Source organism: Argopecten irradians, chromosome 4 (assembly GCF_041381155.1).
Source record: "Argopecten irradians isolate NY chromosome 4, Ai_NY, whole genome shotgun sequence".
In the NCBI taxonomy this organism is placed as follows: Eukaryota; Metazoa; Mollusca; class Bivalvia; order Pectinida; family Pectinidae; genus Argopecten; species Argopecten irradians.
In genome coordinates, this window is record NC_091137.1 from 46,093,457 (window position 1) to 46,114,762 (window position 21,306).

A 21,306-nucleotide genomic window follows, 5' to 3' on the forward strand; every position below is an offset into this window, starting at 1 on the left:
GTGGATGGGGTGGGGTGAGGTACCCGTACATCATTTTTACTTCAGGTTCCCATCAGACAAAATATTATCCACATCTAGTCACCATATGTGGGGAAACTAAACTCTAAGATAGAAGGAAGGACTGAGTTTTTGGTTTTTTTTTGTGGTTTTTTTTTGCAGCCGTGATTTCCTGTTTATGCAATAACAAGAAAACTTCCCATGCTTAAAAACATTCCACAAGGAAATGTTTTTAAGTTTTACAAAAAGACTAAAGGCCATGTTATACTTTACTCATGAAAGGCATGAGAATTTCCGGAAGTCTAAGTATTAGGGAAATTTTGTGTAGGTCTGGGACGTTCAAGATATATTTGTACATAGAAATGATAGTGACTCGAAATACACAACACTGTCTTGATATGTATACGCCTGACCTACATTACATACATACAATGAAAACTGATATTACATGCATCAATGACTTTGTAGTATTTGTCTCGGTAGGTATGTAGGTATATTGTAGTAGTAAAAATTCTCAACACTTTGGTTACAGACTACGGGAGGGGCAGGGGAGGTCATCGTTCTTCTACACCTGTTCTAATCACTTCACATGTTTAATTAATTGTTTACTGATTTCAACGTCAGTTTGAAAGTTTTAGTTTTAGTTTAAGGTAAATGTTTTGAAGACATAATTAATATCACTACAAATTAGATGCATACATGGTTGATTGGATGCAAGAAATTTAATATGGAGGTGCTTTTTCATGTTTTGATGGAAATGAAGATTATCTTATTTTTACAAAAATGAGAATGAAGAGATATATTACATCCATAGTTTGTGGAATGCTATAAATGACTGATGACCTTGATAGAAATGAAGACATACATTTTGTAAAAATTGAAAATGAAATTCTGTGTCCTTTTATTTTGAGGAATGTACATAAGTGATGGTCTTTCATATGATAAAGCTATAAAACTACCAGAAACATTTGAGAAATTTTAAATGAAATTGAAAGCAAAAGGCTTTTAACCGATACGGCCTGAAACTTGTGTCTGTGCTTGAGATTCGGCACCCAGAGTGACTTCCAGGGGAGAAGTCCCCTGGGAAACAGCAGGTCGACAAAAATTGCAGTGTCAGGTAGAGACAGAAATGACCATGCAGGGGAGAAGTCCCCAGGTCACTCAACCTCTGAAACTATATCCTATATTTGTTGTAATGTTATTGAAGTATAGTCATAAATTTATATCATACAGACGCTATATATATCCTCTTGTGACCTACTTGCGTTATGTAACATTTTAAACCGAGGTTTAAGTTCAATCTGCTGAGATTTCAAAGTAAGCATACCTTTAGGATATATATCTTTATAAACTTATTTTCAAAAAGCATGAATAACCAGATTTTCAAAAATTGTAGTAAAACAGCACAGCTCACTGAAAGGATGAATTTGGGTGGTCCCATTTTACTTGGAAACAAATTAGGTTATATTACCATTTAGATGTTATATACAGCTGTCACGGCAAACTGCTCATCTGTGGCTAGGCAGACATATAGGACAGGCATACATTGCTTCTAGGAAACGCTCGCTTGGCCAACAGGTTCGAAGTTGTTATAATTAATATACAGATTTTCTCTCAGCAGAGTTCTAATAATAGATTATCTCCCCCTAGTTTGAAACTTTAGAATTGGATATGTCGTAGAGACAAAAATTATTAAACTATACATTTTAGTGATGCTTTTAATATTCTGGGGACTGGTGACTTGTTTTGTATTTTACTGTCTCATATTCTTGATAAAATTACACACAGGCATTCTTTCTTCAGTCTGTTTTATTTCTGAGTTTATCACTATGTAAATTGCAAATGTTTTCACGCTTTTTCTCGGTAGTAGCTGGTGGCTACCTTACCAAACAACATAATTTAGTCTTTTCTTAAGAGTTATAACTGCTGATGTAAGACGATGGAGGACGGTTGGTTCTGTATGATTTTGTTTTACGTTTTGGAAATAGAAAGAGTCGTTTTTGGATCTGCCAGGATTTTATGGTGAAATACATGAACCAGAGTAGATGTAGAAAAGTGGGCCTCGATCTTATGATGCTTATTAGTGATATATAGTCAGATTTTATAGTTACCCCAACTCCAAGAAGATTATTTGCGTTTCATGTCTCCTGAACAAGATGTCAAAAGACACAAAATGTCATTAGATACAAAATGTCAAAAGACACTGAAATGTCAATAGACACTGAAATGTCAATCTCAATAGACACAAATGTCAATAGACACAAATGTCAAAGACATTGACAAAATGTCAATAGACACAATGAACACAAATGTCAATAGACACAAATGTCAATAGACACAAAATGTCATTAGATACAAAATGTCAATATCAATGAAATGTCATCAGATAAAAATGTCAATAGACACAAATGTCAGTAGACACTGAAATGCCAATAGACACAAATGTCAATAGACACAAAATGTGACATTAGAAACAGACATGAAATGTCAAAAGATATAAAATGTCAACTGGCGCAAAATGTCAAATGATATACAAACTGTCAACTGATGAATGATATTTTTCCAATGGACACAAAATGTCAATGGCTATATATAGACTTACAATTTTATCGTTGTAATCTGACCAGAGTTCGTAATACTGTCAGTTTTATCGGGATTAAAACTGGGATACTAGATATCCAGGATGATTACTGAACATTTTTTTTTCTCTAAATTCTGAAATTCAAACCGCTTTACTAAATCTGTCCATAAAGAGAATGTAGAAATATGATACAAATTGTGGTAAGAAAATGCTTGAATGGTTTTACGGTTCCATTTCCTAAGTATGACCAAGTGACCTATATTTGGTTTAGTCGTCCACAGAGGAAGATAGTCAGGGTTTATTTAAAAACTTTTAATGTAGTCAATACTGTATAATGCTTAACTCGAGTCCTGAAGACACTTTTGAACTCTTCTGATTCAAAGAAGCCAGGTACTGATTATAGGCCGGTGGTTTTTCTTTGGGTACTCAGGTTTCCCCTACCGCTTAAACTAGTGGCTGTTTACAGGATGTTAAATCAATCCAATGAAGCCAATTCTAATACATGCATTTATAGTTTGCACTTTTGTTAAAATTATCAGATAAAACTGTTTTTAATGAGTGAGGCAATTATTTAAATGGTTCGTCATTTTACAGTTGGATAAACTCTGTGTGGATACATTTATCAGTTGCCATGAATATTTATGGAGTTAATATGTTTAGTGAGCATTATGGAGAGACCCGGTACAGAAGATGAGTAAATATATTAAGGTCATTATGGATAAAAGCAAAAGTAATTTATACACTTTTTCGTGATGTGCGTGGAGGTATGCGGCATAAAAACTCCACAAATGTGAAATATTTACAGGGGGAAAAGTGTGACATTTCAGTGGTGATGTTGACTTGGTTGACATGAAATCAGAGTAGGAAGTTTCGTAGGGGTTCGTAGGTATTCGTAGACACGTTTATATACACCTGAAGATTATAGACGTTAGGAGACACACCAAAGTGAGGCTGACAGTAACACAACGTTGAGACATTCCTTTACGCTTGACTTACCTCCTCAGCAAAATGTAAACACTTCTCTGCCATAAATAGATGCCGTATCACGTTTTGTTACTTATTTATAGGTACTTATAATGTTTTGTATATTATAGAAATTATGTCTTAATGACATGAAACATCAACAATTATGGCAAAGTAAAACAAATGTTGACACTCTTTTCCAACATTCACATCTTAATGAATGAAGACAGGTTTTGATATCTATAATCCTGTAAACAAACAAAGGTTAGTGGTAGTGTTATTTTGCCAGTTGTTAGGACTTTGAAGCGGAGTAGTTACAGAATATTTCTGTCTACCACTAAAACCGCCATCTATATACCATTGTAGCAAAATGGTTAGGGTGTCCAACATTCAACCACTAGTTGTGGCCTTCAACTTTTGGGCTATAGTGGCTGAGTGGTTAAGGTGTCTGGCATCTACCATGATGGCCTTCTGCTTCTGGGATACAGTGGCTGAATGGTTAAGGTGTCTGACATTCAACCACTATGATCTTCTGCCTCTGGGGTACAGTGGCTAAGTGGTTAAGGTGTCTGACATTCAACCACTATGATCTTCTGCCTCTGGGGTACAGTGGCTAAGTGGTTAAGGTGTCTGACATTCTACCACTATGAACGTTCTGCCTCTGGAATACAGTGACAAATGGTTAAGAAATGTTCCAACATTCTACTACTAGCTATACTGGTGACCACTGGTAGTCCCATTATTCTACAAATGGCTCTCCATCTCTAGGTCATGGGTTTGAATCTGATGATCGGCAGCATTTCCTAGGAACCAAATATTGATGGAAAATCTTTCTCCTGAAATTTTGACTTCTCTTTAATTCATATAACAAATCAACCAAACCAAAGATAATACATGCAAATGTTATCTTTGATTTATAATATATATAACTCATTCACCCCTGAACATTCATAATGGACTGGTCCAGTCCTTGCTTTAGAAGAGTCTAAATGTGTCTTCAGGTATGAATGAGTTAGAAACTTTTAAATGATGGTCCATAATCAGTCTTTGTAAAAAGCATTTTTGGAAATTTTTGTGATGATGCTACAGAGTCACTTATTGTCACCTGGAACTTCATAAGCGATAGTTATTATCCATTTGATGGTATTTTTGGATGAACTTTGACATTTTACAAGCCTTTTTAGAATTCAGATGACATATGGGCCTTGTCAGATCTGAGGGTTCAAAGAGTAAACCAGACCCAGAAGGTAAAAATGTTAATCAGTTCGCTAGTGTTAGGGTTCTTTAAGGTAAATACACAAAAAAAAAAAAAAAACGTGTTAAACTTTATTTTCTTTAAGGTAAATACACGGAAAAAACCATGTTAAACTTTACCATTTGGTGCCACAAAAAGTGGTCTTATTAAGCAGGTAATCTTTATACAGAGGTGGTCATTAAGGTGGTCAGGTTTTACTGTATATATAGTGCAAAATTTGTAGTCAAAAAAACTAAATGAAAAATAAGCTTAGATATGTAGGTTAAGTCATTCACCCCTGAAATTTTATAATGGACTAATCCATTCATGGAGTTGATGAGTCAAAATGTTTTTTCAGGGGTGTATGAGTTCATACATTGTCCTTACATTATTATATTTGTAAATTGTTGTTTAGCTGCATGTACTGCAGTATCATTCATATCACTAGACATTGACTCATAACGTAAATGATCACCTGTGGAGGTATAATATACTGGCATGACCAAGTGCTGAAGGCAATACACATAGGGTCAACTCGGTCTGTGGGCCAGCTTAGATATACAGAGGAGGACAGGCAGAAATCTTAACCATAAATTATTGATTATTGTCATTTTGTTTCCATTTGATATGATAGACTGGCATGTAATTTCCCTCGAAATGTTTGTGATAGAGAGTCAGCTGCAGACTTGCAATATTATCTTTCATAGGTTACTGTATTTAAACCGATACTCTTTTGCGGATACTTTGCGATTTCCATTTCAAATCGAGTTCCCGGAGATCAAATTTCACAAAAAATGTCCAAGTATGAGTTGAAATATCTTTCATTGCAAAGCAAACAATAATTTGCGTAGACAATTTTAAATGTTATTTTTTGGTATGATGAAATATGTCTATCTTCAGGTGTAAACGCCTAAGTACTTTGAATGTTTGACCTTTTAGGCGGGGAAGACTTTTTTGTTTCTCCCCTATATTTTGGTGCTCCGCCAGCCTTGTGTACCTTTTCTGCAATGTTGACGCGGAGAATGTGAGGCCCCTGGGATGGGAGTAGGAGATGCTCACAGGTGGACCTAAATCATACCTGTATATTACCTGCTGCATGTTGTGCAAGACGGCCCTCAGTATATGTACATGACCGTCTCACTGTTGACTGTGATAAATGTCTTGGTTTGAACCCTCTGGTCATCTTGTGGTCACCTCAGGCCATATATTATCAAGCTCAGCGAGTGTGTGTGTTAGCAAATATGATTTTATCTTGAATGATCAGATTTACATCAACTTGATATGAATAGCAGTCAATGGTTTTAAGTGAGAACTGATTTCTAATGCATAAATCTGTGATATTCTGCTTATGGCTTTATCAGTCTACCAATGCATTATATCCCAGATTGTCTGGAGTTTCTTTAACTCTCAATCAGCACAGATAGACTAAACTGCTTTTAATGGTCTGCTTTTATATATCATTAAATTAGCTGCAATATAATTTTCATTGCGACATACACATAGCATTTAGTGGTGAAATTCTGGAACAAGAGTAGGAATGAATAAGCACCATGCAGTACACCATTATGATTTTAAAACAACTCTAATTATGGCTGGCTTTGTTTATCTTGGTTTTATGTCCAATTTAGCATCTATGGTTATTTCAAGGCATGCCATGCTTAAATTGTGAAGGAAATTTCTGTGATCCTTGAGAAACCAACCGACTGAAATTCTGTGGCAACTGCGTCACATATAGGATTAATGTATCGTTTATCATGGACATTTAATATTTGCACATTCCTTTTTCTGTGATTTCTCATTAGTATTGATATAATATATAGTACTGGTTTCTGTATTCACATAATCTACTTATAACTGGAGGATTCTACCTTATAAAATTACTTGAGGACACAATTTTCTTCACTTTTTACATTTCTCATAGACAATGCATTGATGGACAATTTTTCATCATCGGTGATATCTTGTACATGTGAATTCAGTTCTAAGCAGTTATTGGACCATTGACATTTGTGAAGAGTTTGACTTGAGTGAATCATTTCCATTGCTAGGATATTTATGATGTACAGCTCTATTTATATTCTGTATCTGTTTCCTGGTTTATAGCTGAAATCTTACCCATACATGAATATTCTACACAGGCAGTGAATAATTGTCCTGTTTAATTACTTAAACAAGTTAAAACTGTAATTGAATTGATTTACATTTATTTTTACTTTTACTTGTCTTAATTTTCTCCACCTTGAGAGCATTTCTTGTTCTTGAAAGACATAATGCATGCCACGGATGAAGTGTGAGCTATGTATATTGTTATGTGGGGTAGCTACCAGCCACTGCATTGGACTTATGGTATTTCAAAGCGATCCTCGACGTTTAAAAACTGATGTAAAATGTTATCCAAGCAGGATTTTGAATTTTGAAGTTCTAAGTATCGTTTAGGTAACATTACTTCAGAAAAAAAGAAAAAAAAAACATCTGAAAACTTTAATTATCAGAAAAAAACAATATTCTGAATGAAACAAATTTATCACAAAACTGGCCTGTCTAGTCATGTTATAAATATCGTAAGACGTAATAACACTATTGTGACGTCACAGGTAATAAATATGTCATGATCAAAATATGACATTGCACGATTGTCTCTGTAAACGGAGATGCCAAATCCGAGCCAGATTTCGCCACTCTTCTATAGAAATGAAATTAAAAGTTTTTTAAAATTTGTCTATATTTCAATAAATAATAGTTATGTGATAAATAGAATCTTACACTGGTGGCTATTTTCTGGTGGCTATGTAATATGAAATTTAATAAACTATATTTGAAATGATGACAGTGGAATATCAGAGTATTGGTCCCAGATGGTGAAACTCGAGTATAACTTAGGTCCTAGTTAGGATAATATTTAGTACCTAGATCATGACTCTGTGGACAAAAACTCATTAATTAGGATGAAGAAAAATAATAAATAATGACCTGTTATTTGTTAATGCGGTGTGCCGTGATGACATATATTGGTATAAAAAATGACAATCATTTATTTAGAAGTGGTATGGTGTCCATATGTGGAATTACACCCCCCAAAAATGGAGATTTCTGGTGTTTTAGAATAAATCTTGTCCAGCCTAACGATGCTACTAAGCGTAACACAGGATATGTCCTGTTGTTAATCTGCATAATATGCATATGGGGTGATGTTAGGAGAGAATGAATTGTGGAAAATTAGGGTAATTAACGACCACAGGATGACGAAGTGAAACTAAAGGTGGGTGACAAATTACACAGCATTATACAAAGACGACGCTGGGGATCTGTAGTGTTTCCTTCTGGCACCAGTTTTAGATTTTCTGACCGATTAAAAAAATCCATTGTAGACTGAATTTCCTCTGACCCTGGCAACAGATTTAGATTTTCTGATAAAATATCTTGTGTAAACTGATAATGAGTTTCTTCTAACCTTGGCTTCAGAGCTAGACTTCCTGACAGAAATATATCTGGTGTAGTTTCCTCAAACTCTGATATCAGATTCAGACATTCTGACCAATGCAGATTTGGTGGAGGCTGTCAGAATTTCCTCTAACCTTGATACCAGAATTGGACATTCTGACAGATATATCAATATATAATAAATACCATTGGGATTCTCTCCAGATTTATGAGATTCTAGTTGGATTTTCTTGATGTTTGTTTATGTGTTTATTTATAAAGATTACCTCACAAGTTCCTTAAAATCATAATCTGTATTATACACCGATGATCTTAAGTAGGTATTTCCTACATAAACACACACAATGGCCTTGTTCCGTGTCATCGTAACATTCTTAGGTGTATACTCCATCTCCTAGCTGTTCACAAATGCGTTCCAATTTTTTCTGGTTGAACGAAAGTTATGATGAACAGATTATAAACAAACTCTTTGTGTGAAATTCTGAAGCAGACAAAATATATACTAGATAGGACTCAGATTTAAGGGATTCAAGTGTGAATCCCATGTGGATCAATTGGCAGGTGCTGACCATAGGTCAGTGGTTTTTCTAAGGGCACTCCAGCTTCCTAAACCTGGCATACGTAATGTCCTTAAACAGGTCAGAGAAATCGCTATATTTGGAAGTAAACACCCTATCATGTGATCACTAGTTACCCATAATACACCTTCATATTTCGGCCAATGGCATGAATGAGGTTTAAGCACGTGACTCTTCTTACTACGTTTTTACTACAAAACACCACATGTTTTGTACCATTTGGGGGAGTATCCCTTGCAGATCATGGTTTCATCTCCAAAGTCGGGAAACAGATTGAATTTTAAAAATATATATTTGCATTTATCTTTTTACCGAAGCGTTTGTTTTATAAAGGCGTAACAAATTTTTCATAATTTTCTGAGAAATATAATAGCGGTAACAAACTTCAATTATCAAAATCCAAGATGGTGGCCTGTTGGCCATCTTGTTGACTGATCGGTCCCAAAATGCAATATGCACAACTAGGGCCCTGGGGGAACTTACATGTGAAATTTGAGAGAGATCCCTTTAATACTTTCTGAGAAATATCAGTAAAAAACTTTAATTATAAAAATCCAAGATAGCTGTCTGGCGGCCATTTTCTTGACCAATCAATCCCAAAATGCAATATGCACAACAAAGGCCCTAGGGGAACCTAAATATAAAATTTGAGAGAGATCCCTTCTGCACTTTTTGAGAAATAGCTGTAACAAGAACTGTTAATGGATGGAACGATGGACGGACGGAAGGAAGGACGACGGACCACAAACAAAAAGCGATTTGAAAAGCCCACCATCTGATGATGGTGGTCTAAAAATCCAATTTAGAGAAACTTAAAATCTTTGCTTGTCTTTGTGTTCCTCCAAATGTAAATATTTCTTATTGAATTATAAATAACCCAGAACAATATACATCATAATAAATCATTTAGATATATAGGTCATCTGTTGACACTTCACTCATCAAAGGGAGACAAATCTCTTATCATAATTGACCTATTTAGAGTTTGGTTTTGTATGGCATCATTGTGCCACTAACTGATAGCTAATATCAGTGTTAGTGAGAGAGTCCTTTTGTTCATTATAAACCCTCCGTTCCTATACAAATGTTGCTGCTCTGATATGAATTATAATGATACCATTTGGATATTAAAGTTACGCCAGATGTTACCATATATCTCTGCAACAATTACAGCGCTCAGCAATAAGTTACAACTCCAGGTATCAAACAGGACATTAAATGATGACAAATATGGGAACAAAAACTAGCTGTCAGTCTAAGGTTTATAAATAGACATATTTGTGCATATTAATTAAGTCAAATAGATATATTTGTACATATTAATTAAGCCGAAATGTTGATGTATTCGGAACCCATATATAGTCGACAGATGAACATTATCATGTGTAAGCCCTACCAGGCATCTGTGGGCATTGTACATGATGGAAGTATGGAATAATACCAAGATTATAAAGAAAACTTCATAAAATACAAGAAAAAGAAATACTTTTAAAGATTATAAATTAACTTAATTACAGTCATACCTGTCTATAAAGACCGTCAAAGGGACAAGGGGGAAAAGTGGTCTCTATAGCCAGGTGGTCTTTATACACAGGTTAAACTGTGTTGAAATGATCATTTAGTGCCCTAAGAAAGTGGACTGAATAAGCAGGTGGTCTTTATACAGAGGTGGGCACTAATGCAGGTTTCATTGAATATATCCTGCATTTGAAACTGAATCGAGCGTCATGGACAAAACGTAAAAGATGGAGCAAAGATTTGCTCTAGCGTGTGCTTTGAAAAAATCAATTTATGTAAATATATGATAATAGATGTGCAAAATATTACTAATTTGATATTATCTCATTAGGTAATTATTTTCTTGGAAAATTCTTCGGATATCGAGAACAAAGTCATCTCGATTAACATATTGATATTAAAGTATAGAAATAATATAGGTATAAGTGTTATGTACTACAAACACTTTACAGTCACAGTTTGATATTAAGCACATGTGACCATTAGTTTGTGTACCAGGAAGGAAGTTGACAATGAACTAGTGAAATTTTTCAAGGAGGCCATCATCTGATACAGTATAAGAGCATGTATCTAGCCATCTTTGTGAATCAAAATATGAAATGTAGATTGGTACCTCCTGGTGTGTTTTACTTATGCCCAATCCACAGCCTATTACATGACGAAATGAACTGCATTTCACAAAACATTTCAAATTGTAAAACCATTAAGAGCCATTATACCTATTACCATGTAATTTAACGTTTAAAAAGTGATTTTCAGGAAAATAAATATTGTTAGGGTAACAGAGATTTACATTAGGATATTAACTTATCCACCCCTGAAATTTCATAATGGACTGGTCTAGTCTTTGATTTAGAAGAGTCTAAATATTTCTTTTATGAGTTAGGTACGATAAACATTCATGGGAAAAAAACCAAAATGATTGTTAGCCGGACATTTGTACAAGTTGAGAAAGTTTTGCTTAATTTTAACATTATAAAACTTTTATGTATATCTTTCTCTCTCTTTAGTTTTGTTTGTGTATATCTTTAGTAGTAGGTTTAGGGTTATTTAGAAATTGTTGCTAAATTTTAAGCCCACCATCTGATCTCTTGTATCATTATAAACCTTTTACATATTTCGTTCTTTCTGCTGGACTCTGCTTGTGTATAGCTTATGTCTATTTCCACCCACTCACTTAGAACAGCTGAACTCTCGTATGCCTTGGGGGCAAAAACATCAAATATTAAAAAAGAGTCAGTGAAGAGTGTCGAATTGATACATAAACATGTGATGTATAATATACTGGTAACAGTACGTGTATCTATACATACGTCTACATATGATATGTAATACACAGCTCACATTGGTACACATTATTGGAGATGGTAATGACATATATTTCAACATTATTAATAAATCCATCGATATGAATTCAAAAGATGATGCCACAGTGTTCCATTGAAATGGTTAAGATGTCCTGACATATAATGCCTCAAGCCCTCCACCTCTGGGTCATGAGTTCGAATCACATGTGGGGCAGTTGCGAGGTACTGATTGAGGTCGGTCATTTTTCTCCGGTTACTTAGGCTTCATCCGGCACATCCTAGATGATCCTGGCTATTTACAGGCAGTAAACAAATCATAGCAAACAAAGCTAATTTAAAAATTGTTCATTTTATTTATGAAAATAAACTCTTGTTCTTGAAGTGCAATTTTGGCCTTGCAATCTTTTTTATATTTTTTTTTTACCCAAAACGCAACATTTAATACCCCAGACATGTTATACATCTGAAGGCTGCCAAGTTTTGGGGCCTTTGGGTGAGTCTTCAAAAATATATTGCCTTGCAATTTTTGTTAAATACATGATTCATATTTTGATACCAAGTATATTAAAAATTCATATTCAAGTTTTGACTTTCTTTAGATTTAAATGTTGATGATTCATAATGTGTTTTATCTAATTCAGTCAATATGAACTTTCAAAAAGTTTTAAGAACATGAAAGTTAATGTTTCCTGGACTTATAGAGACACGTATGATACGTTGATTTATTCGCCGTGATAACGGATCCTGTGACATTAGTATCCATTACACAAGACTTATTAACTTCCCTTAAATTTCACAATGGACTGGTCTAGTCTTTGATTTAGAAGAGCCTAAATGAGTGTTTAGGGGTGTTCCTGCTAGGCCTCACACGGTGACAGGCAGCTGTGTCGTTATGGATCTACTGATTCATAACAGCATGACAGTTATTAGGATGTTCTTAGGGAAAGTAAACAATTGTCCTCAAATCTGCAGCTTCAGATGGCTGACTATACATGTGTATTATACAATAGTGTAAAGATCACTTTTCCCATAACATCTTATTCAATGCTGCCCATAAGTTCTCTTGTCAATTTTGCGCCTGTAATGAACATTTCACTGGCATCAGAATGAACTTGTAAAACATTTGTAATATGTAAACATTTGTGATATGTCACTAGTAACAGGAGGGGAGCAAGGAATATGTCTATAGCATTTAATGTTATCCTCCAACCTCCCCCACCACAAACTATCTTGATTGGACCCTATTTCCTTGTATCTTATACCAAAACCAGGCCACAGTGACCTACATTTTAACCATGAGTCTTGCCAAATGAAAGAGCTTGTACATAGATGTATAAATATAATACTGTTCGGTCTCCTATACAATGAGGAAGTGGAATTCCATACTTTGTGTGTTGGTCAACCTATAGCTATAGGAGAGACACTGTATCACATACCAAAAGTAGATCACTGTGACCTATATTATACCTTTGACCTGCATTTTAGAAAAAGCTTGTCATGTCTGTATCTTACACACACATACACACACATACTCACCCATATATGCATTACTCTGATCCACTGGAACGTCATACTTTGATTACACATGAATATTAGAATAACATTGTTTCTTGCTTACTTGCAGCGATGCAGAATGCGTCAAGATCCCTATTTTCTACAATACAAGAGACATATGAAGACGATTGGGAAGGTGGAAGCAAAGTACATGAAAATCTACAGGTAGGAATTTGGGGTTCTAATAGCCTGGAGCTTGTCATTACCAGAAATTCATATAAATTACATTCTGAGGATACAAAATTTGAAAATCCTGCAAAGAATAAACTAAAGTTTTCAGTGTACCTTTAGGTATATGAATGGATACAAATTACTCTGAGTTTTTGGATTATATCTTAGTTATACACTATCCAGGATTTCTGGATAATTTCATGTATACAAAAGATCCTGATTAGGTAAACAAATATGAAATATGTTTATAATATGACTACTGATGTAAAGTGGGTAAAATTGTATGAAAATTTTATCTTTTAGTCCATGGAGCTAATGTGGGCAGACTACATCCAAAATCTTCAGGAAAGAGTCCAAGAACCACTGACTATCTATGTCAGTCATATAACGCCACTGAGGGTAGGTATAGTAACCATAGCAACTGGGGACCAATCATATATCACCTGTCAGGGTGTACAGTAACCATAGCAACTCTGGGCCAATCATATATCACCTGTCAGGGTGTACAGTAACCATAGCAACTCTGGGCCAATCATATAGCACCTGTCAGGGTGAGCAGTAACCCAACTGTGGACCAATCATATATCACCTGTCAGGGTGTACAGTAACCATAGCTACTGGGGACCAATCATATAGCACCTGTCAGTACAGTACCATTGCTACTGGGGACCAATCATATAGCACCTGTCAGGGTGTACAGTAACCATAGCAACCTGGGACCAATCATATATCACCTGTCAGGGTGTACAGTAACCATAGCAACTGTGGACCAATCATATATCACCTGTCAGGGTGTACAGTAACCATAGCAACTGGGGACCAATCATATATCACCTGTCAGGGTGTACAGTAACCATAGCAACTGTGGACCAATCATATATCACCTGTCAGGGTGTACAGTAACCATAGCAACTGTGGACCAATCATATATCACCTGTCAGGGTGTACAGTAACCATAGCAACTCTGGGCCAATCATATAGCACCTGTCAGGGTGTACAGTAACCATAGCAACTCTGGGCCAATCATATATCACCTGTCAGGGTGTACAGTAACCATAGCAACTGTGGACCAATCATATATCACCTGTCAGGATGTACAGTAACCATAGCAACTTGGACCAATCATATATCACCTGTCAGGGTGTACAGTAACCATAGCAACTTGGGACCAATCATATAGCACCTGTCAGGGTGTACAGTAACCATAGCAACTATGGACCAATCATATAGCACCTGTCATGGTGTACAGTAACCTCAGGGTGTACAGTAACCATAGCAACTCTGGGCCAATCATATAACACCTGTCAGGTGTAACAGTAACCATAGTACTCTGGGACCAATCATATAGCACCTCTCAGGGTGTACAGTAACCATAGCAACTCTGGCCAATCATATAGCACCTGTCAGGGTGTACAGTAACCATAGCAACTGTGGCCCAATCATATAGCACCTGTCAGGATGAACAGTAACCATAGTATCTATGGAACAATCATATAACACCTGTCATGGTGTACAGTAACCATAGCAACTAGGGACAGTAACCATAGCAACTCTGGGCCAATCATATATCACCTGTCAGGGTATACAGTAACCATAGCAATTGTGGACCAATCATATAGCAACTATCAGGGTATACAGTAACCATAGCAACTGTGGACCAATCATATAAAACCTTTCAGGGTATACAGTAACCATAGCAACTGTGAACCAATCATATAGGACCTCTCAGGGTATACAGCATCCATAACAACTGTAAACCAATCATATAGCACCTCTCAGGTAACCATAGCAACTTGACCAATCATAAAGCACCTATCAGGGTATTTATTGTAACCATAGCAACGTTTGACCAATCATTTAGCACCTCTTAGGTAACCATAAAAATTGTGGACCAATCATATAGCACCTCTTAGGTAACCATAGCAACTGTGAACCAATCATATAGCTCCTCTCAGGGTATACAGTAACCAAAGCAACTGTGGACCAATCATATAGCACCTCTCAGGGTATACAATAACCATAGCAACTGTGGACCTATCAAATAGCTCCTTTCGGGGTATACAGTAACCATAGCAATTGTGGACCAATCATATAGCAACTATCAGGGTATACAGTAACCATAGCAACTGTGGACCAATCATATAAAACCTTTCAGGGTATACAGTACTGTGGACCAATCATATAAAACCTTTCAGGGTATACAGTAACCATTACAACTGTGGTCCAATCATATAGGACCTCTCAGGGTATACAGTAACCATAGCAACTGTGGACCAATCAAACAGCACCTCTCAGGATACAGCAATTGTGAAGCAATCCTTATGCTAACACCGAATTACAAACTGGGTACAGTAAGCATTAGAACCAGCCTTGATCCTGTATTTACAATATTATAGCCCCTCCGGGTATAGTTACTAATGCAACTGAAGAATAATATTAGAGCATCTTCTTAATTGATAAAATACTAATCATTTCAATAACACTTTTAGACCTAACTATAAAAAATTAACTCACTTTCACTTTTTAGGCACGGATTGCCAAGCGTGGGCGTAAACTGGTCGACTATGATAACGCACGACACAATCTGGATGTGGTACAGAATGCAAAGAAGAGAGATGAAAACAAAGTGGCCAAGGTAAATATCTTGTTCCCAGTCAAGGTTGATATCTCATTCCATGTACTAGTAAATCCCCTATTCCTCCAAAAGAATATCTTATTGCTAGATAAGGTCTAACCTTTGATTCCAAGTCAAGGTCAATCTTTTGTTTCCAGCCAAAGTAAATTAAATCTCATATTTCTAGATAAATATCAGATGATAACGATTGATGGTTAAACAATTTGTAAGACTTGTGCACAAAAGAATAGATAATGATATTCATTTTTAAAGTTTTAGGTAAGTTCTATCTTCACAGTTATGATTCTATTCTACTTCAAAAATAATGTAACAATCTAGCAAGTTGTTATGTTTGAAAGCAAATTACTGGTAGTAAACAAAATGTGAGTTGATAGACTTACCATACTTATGATGAGTCTGATTCAGTGATAGGCTATGTGCTGTATTTCCTTGCCTTTCTTTATCTTCATGATAAAATCAAAATAAAATTAATTCCTATTAAAGGCCAAGGAAGACGCTGAACAAGCGAGGATGATTTACACAGAAATGAACGACTATCTTCACGCAGATCTCCCAGAGTTCTACAAAAGGTAACGAAAACCTGTTAATAGCAACTACAAAAGGTAACGAAAACCTGTTAATAGCAATGACCTACTGAATAATACCATTTTCATGAGGACAGAGTCCTAAATGGTCAATTTCAACACAATTTGACTTGTGTATAAAGACATACTTAGCTATACAGACCACTTAGAATCTCTGTCCCTTTGGTGGTCTTTATAGACAGGTTCGACTATATATGATAGCTAGCTAACTTTGTCCATATATGATATCTATCTGTGCCAAGGCGTCAGATTATGTCAGATACTTCTCACAGAACAGGAGATAATCTGAATTATAATCGTTCAAACTTAAACTTGTACTGTTGAACCTCGGAGATACAATATCATGGGTGTTTGGATAACTTTTACAATACACTTTTTTGAATTCTTGGAAAAAGATCAATGATGCTAAAAATCTGTTGTTTCACTTGATTTTGAAATATTTACCTGACTCAAATTCTCAGTTGAAATGCTTACCTTGAGTTAATGAAATTTCACTGCCATTACATTCATATTATGAATGGTATAATTATAATTGAGTCTAGGAAAATCAAATGTGCAGATTATAAAGAAATTAGAATTCAAGCTGCAGTGAATATATATCTAAACTCAAAAACTATTTTATTCACCTTTATTGAATTTAAACTTAATTTCATCCATTGTTGTTTCAGCCGTGTCAGTCTGTATGGCGCAACGTTCGAAAAACTTTTTGGCTCAGAAAACATGTTCCACTCAGAAGTTGGGAAGGTAAGAATTTTACGGCATAGGAATATTTTAATGATGGATAGATCTGTTATCTAAAATGATGCCTGTTACTGCAATAAAAAGTACTGGCTGTTTTTGAAGGTCACAATTTTTTTTCGATTTTGACCGAAAATGAAAGCATGCATAGCATGTTACGATATCTGCTTATTGTTTTATTTTAATTTGTTATAAACATTTCTTTGATTTTATTCACGTATCTTTATTATTATGGTCAATACTAGAATATCTTGAAAGAACTTATGACTTTTACAAGAAGGATAGATGCAACATTCAAAAATCCAAGATGGCGACCTAATAGATTGATGTTATCAGACAGGTTGTCTGCAAATAAGACCCCCCACCACGTTTTACCTTTATTTCTTCTCTGAGTGTAGGGGTCTTATTTGAGATGAGATATGGTACTGCTGTTGTACATAATCAATACCGAGTTAATTTGTTAATTTGATTTTGTCTTCAGTTAGCAGAAAATGCCAGTAACATTTCCAAGCACTTGTCCGACGAGAATCAGTTCACCTACAGACCCCGCCCTGTCAGCAAGGCGTTGTCACATGAGTAAGTTACACGTTCTGATTGGATAAAAGTTATTTCCTATGGTTGTCTGACTTCTCTCCTAGAAATGAAATATCTTTTAATAAATATTCTTAAGAAATGTTAAAGCCAGTCATTTAGTGCAGACAGCTCATTTACAAGTTATAATTTTAAATTTTTTTTTACACCAGCATTTACAATTTTGTTACCAATTTATTTTTGACGACCTGTGTTTCAAACTTTCACAGAGAAATTTGATTCGTCAACTAATTCAGAAAATTTTCGTCCTATTTCATGGTTTTCTTATCGCATGCAAAATACACAAACTTTAATCGCTCAAAAAATAAGTTGTTTGCGGTATATGCAATGCATGTTTAAGCTTACAATTCTGGAGTTTGTTCAAGCAAAGAAATATTCATGATATATAAATAAACTTTCAAATTACTTAACATTTTAGTGCAGGTATCAATACTTGATATTCCATCCAATAATGTCCTTATCCCTATAAATGCCCCTCCTCCTCAGAATTTCACTTGCTTAGAATTAAATTTGTATTGAAACTATGAAAACTGTGCAGATTCTTTTACAAATTGATTAATGGTTTACTCTTTGCAATAATTTTGTAAAATGTTAGCTCAAATTTGGTCCTGTTAAGCACCCTTTAATTTTCTTTCAATTTTTAAAGCAGCCTGGGAGCTTATTGAGACGAATACAGTAGTTTAAAATGTCTGTTACAACAGTAACTATTTGTTGTTTACAGAAACACACATGTAGTGAACGGAGAGAATGGTGATCATACTAATGGAAACAGCGGGTACGAGTCCTCGAGCCCGGTGGCGACACCTACACGACCATCCCAGCCACCGATGTTAAATGGTCACGATGAAGACGAGGGACATCATTCTCCACCAGAAAGTAGGTCACACAGTCCTTAGTGGCACTGGACACTGGTTCTTTGGTCACTGTATTAGATTTAGTTACATGTAAAATATGTTGTGAAGAAATGGGAGTGATGTTTCTAAATATTTGCCATACAATTTCGTATAACATTGCAAAAAGCAACTGAAATATGATCATAGTTTTTTGGTGGAAATTGAAGTGAAGAAGAATTCTTGCAGAAGAGATAGAAGTTATTTGACAGTAAATATTGTCTTTATGAAGTTATAAAGAGTGATGTGAAAATAGTTTGAACAGTTGAAAAATCACTTCACCCTTCATAGTAGTGGGGCCGCGATGGCCGAGTGGTTAAGATGTACCGACATATTACCACATGCCCTCCACCTCTGGGTTGGGAGTTCGAATCCCATGTGGGGCAGTTGCCAGGTACTGACCGCTGGTCGGTGGTTTTTCTCCGGGTTCTCCGGCTTTCCTCCACCAACAAACCTGGCACGTCCTTAAATGACCCTGGCTGTTAATAGGACGTTAAACTAATCAAAACCCTTCATAGAAAATTAATATTATCGATAATCATAAAATTATAGTTCATTGAAAATTTCTTTGTTTATAATGAAATATAATTTGAATAGGAGGTCAAAACATATCTGTAGCACTCTATTTAAACATAGCTCATTTACCCTGAAGACACATTTAGGCTCTTCTAAATCAAAGATTGGACCAGTCCATTATGAAATTTTAGGCGTGAATGAGTTAATGATCTTGTCAAAAGATGTTTAAGTGAACAATTTTCATGACTATTTTCACTTTCATCACATAAACTACCTTTTGGAATGTCATTTGTAATGGTGTATGTTTATTCTCTGCAGGTCCGCTGTACCAGAACAATTTGTCATTCCAAGAATCTGTAGCCTTGTCTCCACCTCAGGCCGAAAGTCAACAAGACAAAGAGGAGGTAACTCTGCCACAGGAGGAGCCATCACAGTCAGCAGACGACGAGCAGACGTCACAGCCACAGGAGGTAAGATCCACTATTACATGTTACCCATTTACCCCTGAATATTTATATAGATTCTTCTATTTCAAAGACTGGAATAATCCATTTTGGAACTTCAGGGGTTGAATGAGTTGTTAATTTCTTAAAATTTCTGAAAAAGGAAAAAGCAGAATAATTATTGCAACTGACTTTCCATTGACCTATGAACCCAGTGTCCAAATACAGCTGAAATTAATTGTGAACATTAATGGTATATTGCTGATTTATTATAGGAATTTGAAAAAAAATCACATTAAATTTTATTTCAGATATAAAAACTTATCTTATAAAATGCTACGAATATTGCACTTCTTCAGTTGAGATTATCGTAGAGAATAATACTACCTTTCTGTTCAAACCGATTACCCATATTTACTTTGTTCAGACCGTGCAAACTGAGGATCCTAAAGAAACAGTTGAGGAGACTTCTACATCTCAGGAAGTGACAACCAACGATGACGCACCCACTCAGGAAAAGCCAGCAGACGACGCCCCAGACTACCCGCCGCCAGCCGTACCCTCAAACCCTCCGCCGACCACCAGCGATTCTCCTCTGATGCAGATGAAGGAGGTAGACTCGCTGCCCTCAGAAGAACCAGAGCCTAAAGCTGGGGAGCCCACGGTAGAGGCCCCTGTGTATGATATTGTTCCTTCACCAGCTGAAGCCAAACCAAAAGAGGAAGAAGAGGATTCGAGTAAATTCAACGACGATAATTTGTATGAAGTACCAAAGTCAAACGCACCAGTGGAAGAGAAGCTACCCGAAGGGGCACTGTATAAGGTGTGTAGCCCTTTACTATTCTGTATTTACATAATACAAAGTTATCTTCCCTTATGGGTAGGTATTGATTATGACGTTATGTGTTAGTGAGCGTAACTTTATACTTTTCAGGGAAAATGATGCGAGTTTTGCTCACAAAATGAAGACATAACCATAGATACCTACTTGCAAGGAAGATAATTCTGTGTCATGCAAAGACGGAATACTGTAAACTTGTTTTTTCGAGTATGATTGAATTTTATGCAAAAAAAATTTACACCATAATATACAGTTTCATGATTACATGATACAGAGTGATGGTCAGAAAAAAAGGCTGTCAAAGGCTGATCCATAAAAAATGTCACTGCTGTTTGTAAAAATAATAAACACGTTTACCCCTAAAGACACATTTAGACACTCCTAAAGCAAAGATTAGAACAGTCCATTATAAGATTTCAGGGGTGAATGAGTTTTATGTTCACAGACCTTAGCCAAACTGGACGCGTCTTCTACTTTTCAGTATCTTAATGAATTTCTGTTTGTAGGTTGTGACGACCCATTCGTACACAAAAGAAGATGACGACGAACTCAGTTTTGATAAGGGTGATATCATCTATGTAATGACATACAATGGCACAGAGGAATTGGTAAGTACGATTCTCGCCCGCATCAGTATGAGATTGGAAATTTTTAAGTACTTTATCATTATCTGTATTTATATCAACTTTTAGGTCTTGTATTTTAATGTGTCCATATTGTGAAA

The 21,306-nt window shown here is 35.7% G+C and overlaps 1 protein-coding gene across 1 annotated transcript in view; it reads left to right on the plus strand.

The window, feature by feature from the left end:
* LOC138321834 (myc box-dependent-interacting protein 1-like) overlaps positions 1 to 21,306 on the plus strand; it is a 39,097-nt gene that overhangs the window by 11,130 nt on the left and 6,661 nt on the right. The window contains exons 4-13 of the mRNA XM_069265823.1: positions 13,244 to 13,338; positions 13,648 to 13,743; positions 15,872 to 15,979; positions 16,463 to 16,548; positions 17,232 to 17,307; positions 17,783 to 17,877; positions 18,614 to 18,768; positions 19,617 to 19,768; positions 20,169 to 20,564; positions 21,089 to 21,190. Coding sequence (XP_069121924.1) covers positions 13,244 to 13,338; positions 13,648 to 13,743; positions 15,872 to 15,979; positions 16,463 to 16,548; positions 17,232 to 17,307; positions 17,783 to 17,877; positions 18,614 to 18,768; positions 19,617 to 19,768; positions 20,169 to 20,564; positions 21,089 to 21,190 — 1,361 coding nt within the window. The remainder of the gene's footprint in view (positions 1 to 13,243; positions 13,339 to 13,647; positions 13,744 to 15,871; positions 15,980 to 16,462; positions 16,549 to 17,231; positions 17,308 to 17,782; positions 17,878 to 18,613; positions 18,769 to 19,616; positions 19,769 to 20,168; positions 20,565 to 21,088; positions 21,191 to 21,306) is intronic.